The sequence below is a fragment of the Microtus pennsylvanicus genome, chromosome 3 (assembly GCF_037038515.1).
Source record: "Microtus pennsylvanicus isolate mMicPen1 chromosome 3, mMicPen1.hap1, whole genome shotgun sequence".
Lineage (NCBI taxonomy): Eukaryota > Metazoa > Chordata > Mammalia > Rodentia > Cricetidae > Microtus > Microtus pennsylvanicus.
In genome coordinates, this window is record NC_134581.1 from 134,359,225 (window position 1) to 134,363,759 (window position 4,535).

Here is a 4,535-nt window from a genome sequence, read left to right on the forward strand (position 1 = left end):
AGAGGTCAGAAGACCACTTTCCGGAACTAGTCCGCTACTTCTATCATGTGGGTCCTAGCTGTGGAACCCAGGTCCTCGGACTTGTTGGCAGGCACCATTTGCCCATCTCACTGCATCCCTCGCCTACACCCAACTGCAATGCAGAAAAGTCTTTCAAGTAAACTGTTGATCCCAACATGTGTTTATTTGATACATCTGTTTAAATGATCATCTTTGAACACCTGGTGAACACTTTTCAGATTCTGTACTTCAGTATTTCCGTAAGATGTTGACCCTGAACATTTAGTAAGTCAGTAAAGCTGCTTCCTGATTTCCATCTCTGGTGACAGACAAACCAATAAAATCAAACATCTGGACAGTAATAATGAAAAGAAAGAAAAGGTGACAGTGAAACCCACTAGTTTGTTTGGTTCATATCCACTACTAACTACAACAAACAGAGACAAAACATTGCATTATAGGCAGCTACTTTGCAACATTTGTGTACCACATCAATGTGATTAGACACTCATTTCCAACCTATTAAATCAGAACTTGCAGACATAGCAATATAACTGTTAAGGATCTAAGGATTCACTGTCTTAATAGAGAAAATTCAGGTAGGCATTCCTTATGCTAGGCCTTGATTCATGCTGAGAAACTTTAACATACTAACAACAATATGAACTCAGCAGATTGTATTTACATATATTTGTGTATACACATGCACAAATATATCACATATACTCTAAGAAAAACAGGTGATTAACTTGAGAGTGAGGAGGTATGAAAAAAGCTAAAGGAGGGTAGATGGGAAGGGCTGGAGGAAGTAAAGGTATTACGGAACAATGTAATTCTGTTTCAATTAAAAATCTTTTAAAATGAAAAATTCTTAATTATTAATCACATAGAAAATTTATCCCCCCATACTGTATATATAAATACAGCCATCGGCCACAAAAAATATTTTTATTTTATGAAGTTGCTCTATAAATTCATTCATAGATTTCTTTCTATCATACCCAGAGTTCTGCTGGAGGACAGACATATTCATATGGAGAGAGCCAATGGTTCCATGGTGACAGAATTTGTCTTGGTGGGGCTCTCTGACCACCCAGAGCTCCAGAAAGTTTTATTCGTGCTGGTTTTGTGCATGTATCTGCTGATCCTGCTTGGGAATGGAGTCCTCATCTCAGTAGTCATCTATGACGTGCACCTGCACACCCCCATGTACTTCTTCCTCTGCAACCTGTCCTTCCTGGACATCTGCTACACAAGCTCTTCTGTCCCACTCATTCTCGGCAGCTTTCTGAAAGGAAGGAAGAGAGTTTCCTTCTCTGAGTGCATGGTCCAAATGTTCTTCTCCTTTGCCATGGGTGCCACAGAATGTGTGCTGCTAGGCACGATGGCACTTGACCGCTTTCTGGCCATCTGCTACCCACTGAGATACCCTGTCATCATGAGCAAGGGTACCTATGTGCCCATGGCAGTTGGATGTTGGGTTGCTGGGACTGTTGACTCATTGGTACAGACATCTCTGGCAGTGCATTTACCATTCTGTACTGATAACATCATTCAACACTTTGTCTGTGAATTTGTGGCCATTCTGAAACTGGCTTGTGGAGATATTTCAATCAATGTGATTAGCATGGCAGGGTCAAACCTGCTTTTTCTAGCTGTTCCATTGATAGTCATTGCTATCTCTTATGTTTTCATCATTGCCACCATCCTGAGGATCCCTTCCTCTGAAGGAAAACAGAAGGCCTTCTCCACGTGCTCTTCCCACCTGACAGTGGTGATTATATTCTATGGAACCATTTTCTTCATGTATGCAAAGCCCAAGTCTAAAGTCACTGCTGGGACAGGACATCAAAGCGTGACTGAGGCGCTCATCTCCCTTTTCTATGGGGTGGTGACCCCCATGCTCAATCCTCTCATCTACAGTCTGAGGAACAAAGATGTGAAGACTGCTGTCCAGAGCATGCTGGGAGGAAATCATCTGATGAAACATAAATGATTATTTATTTAGACCATCGACTCACTATTGAGAGTTGTGTTTATATAAAACACAAAATTCATAAAGATCGAATGACACATGAAAACTCAAAGACATTAAAATATTTTGGTTCCTTTTGTTATAATTTAGGCTTTGTTATACATGCAGAAATTAGATGTATTGAAATTTGTTAAATACACTGTTACAGAAATGCAAGAATGCTGAAAACATTTTGGAACAACTAGCAAGGAAAAATAAACTCTTCAAATTTAGAAAATGGTTTAAGAAACACATTTATTTAAAGTCCTTAAGGGAGTTTATAGTCCATTGTAGGTACATGGTTGATGAGTAGGCACAGTAAATATTAATTGGTACATTATATATTTGCTTTATTTGCTCATTTCTTTATTATTTTTATTCAACATACCTGTAAACTCCCTGATGATAAAACTACAATAACCCTACTGATAACAGGGTCTGGAATATAATAAAGAACAATTCTGTTCTTTAACCTACAATAACCCAACTCATAACAGGGTCTGGAATATAATAAATGTTAAATGTTGATAAGATTAAGTATTTTAAAGGTATTGTATGTGTTAGCATTTTTTTCACACAAACATTCATTTTGTGGCTAAGGCTTTACATTTTGCTTTCTTTCTTAAGCTCATTGCCACTGAAGGGGAGAGCATGGTTTTGCTTTCCAGCAAGGATAGTTTTTCTGAGACTTTATTGATAATAAAAATATAGAGATAAAGTAATTCTAATAATGCATCCTGTGTTGTAGCTTCTTAAACGTTAGGTGACACTGTAGCAGAATACACCTCTTGTATTTAGAGCTGAGTACAGGCTGGAAGGAAGACCTCATCTTGCCCCGCGTTTCAGAATCATCCACTCTGATGAAAGCCGCAACACAGTTACACAGAGCTGGTAACCGAGAAAACTTGCCATTTGTGGTTGAGTGGACAAAGATGTTGAGCCAAGTACTTCACTGAACTCAATTTGTGAGATTAGGATTAAATATGGTGATCAAAAATGGAAACTATGCTTATTTGTTGGACAGTGGGGTCCTGTGAACTAGCCCCCAGCTGATCAATAAAGACCCCACTTTCCCCGAGGGCGCTACTTAGTCAGTGCTAAAAAATACTGCTCCTCCTGAAGGTAGAGGTGAGGGTGAGGTTGGGGGGAAGGGGAGACGGGGAGAGGGAAGGGAGAAGGGAAAGACTGGGGGGAGTGGGAGGGTGGAGATGGAGGAAGGGTGGATATATGAGCAGGGAAGAAGATATCTACATTAAGGGAGCCATTTTATGGTTGGCAAGAGACTTGGCTCTAGAGGGGAACCCAGGTGTCCATGGGGATGTCCCCAGCTAGGTCCTTGGACAGCAGAGGAGAGGGTGCCTGAACTGCCCTTGCCCCACTATCACACTGATGATTATCTCGAATATCACCATAGAATCTTCGTCCGGCAACGGATGGAGATAGAGACAGAGACCCTCATTAGAGCAATAGACTAAGCTCCCAAGGTCCAGATGAAGGGCCGAAGGAGGGAGAAGAAGAGCAAGAAAGAAAGTCGGACCGCGAGGGGTTGGTCCACCAACTGAGGCAGTGTGCCTGTTCTAATGGAAGCTCTCCAAATCCAGCTGGACCTGGACTGAACGAGCATGTGATCAAACCGGACTCTCTGAATGTGGCTGACAATGAGGGCCCACTGAGAAGCCAGTGATAATGACACCGGATTTTGATTCTACTGCATATATTGGCTTTTTGGGAGCCTAGTCTGTTTGGATGCACACCTTCCTAGACCTGGATGGAGAGGGGAGGGCCTTGGACTTCCCACAAGGCAGGGCACCCTGACTTCTCTTAGGACTGGAGAGGGAGGGGGAGGGGGAGTGAGGGGAGTAGGAGGGAAATGGGAGGAAGGGAGGAGGTGGAAATTTTAAATAAATAAATTTTAAAAAAGACTTCAGATCAATGTCCCTTTTTTTTGTTCCTACTAAACATAGATTCAAATATTCCTTGAGAAAATAATCTTTATTTTTAATCATTCAAGGTTCAGAAAAATTGAATATATAAAAATATGCTGCACTAAGCACTTTGTTGAGACTCCATGCACAGTATAACCATAATCAAGGTACATAGGTCAAGCCTATTTTTGAGGTAATAGTACATTAAAAGAGGTATGTTATTTGGTATGCAACTTTTAAAAAGGCACTTTACCTTACTTCAGTCCGTCCATTTTAAGGAGATATATAGATGTATATAGAAAAAAGTTGAAATTAAAAGACAGAAAAATGCATGTTAGGCAAATGATTCAAACACTAGTATTTCTATATTAATGGATAACAAATGGATTAAGATCAAATGAAAACTGATTTTCATAAAGGGATAGTTGCCTTTTGATAGAAAATTTTATCAAAGAGATATACAAGTCTGACCGGTAGGTCTCTTAACAAAAGACTTTAAACAGGTAAAAAGGAAGCAATATACAGCATTTACACAGTCTCAACTACTAAGACAATAAGCAAGGATTTGTGATGGTATAAAATATTTAAGCAAAAAT

At 40.0% G+C, this 4,535-nt stretch overlaps 1 protein-coding gene across 1 annotated transcript; it reads left to right on the forward strand.

Annotated features, from left to right (window-relative positions):
- The first annotated feature begins 1,033 nt into the window (after positions 1-1,033).
- On the forward strand, positions 1,034-1,996 carry LOC142846888 (olfactory receptor 13C8-like). Its single transcript, XM_075967656.1, has one exon. The coding sequence runs from the start codon at positions 1,034-1,036 to the stop codon at positions 1,994-1,996; it is 963 nt and encodes a 320-aa protein (XP_075823771.1).
- The last annotated feature ends 2,539 nt before the right edge of the window (positions 1,997-4,535 follow it).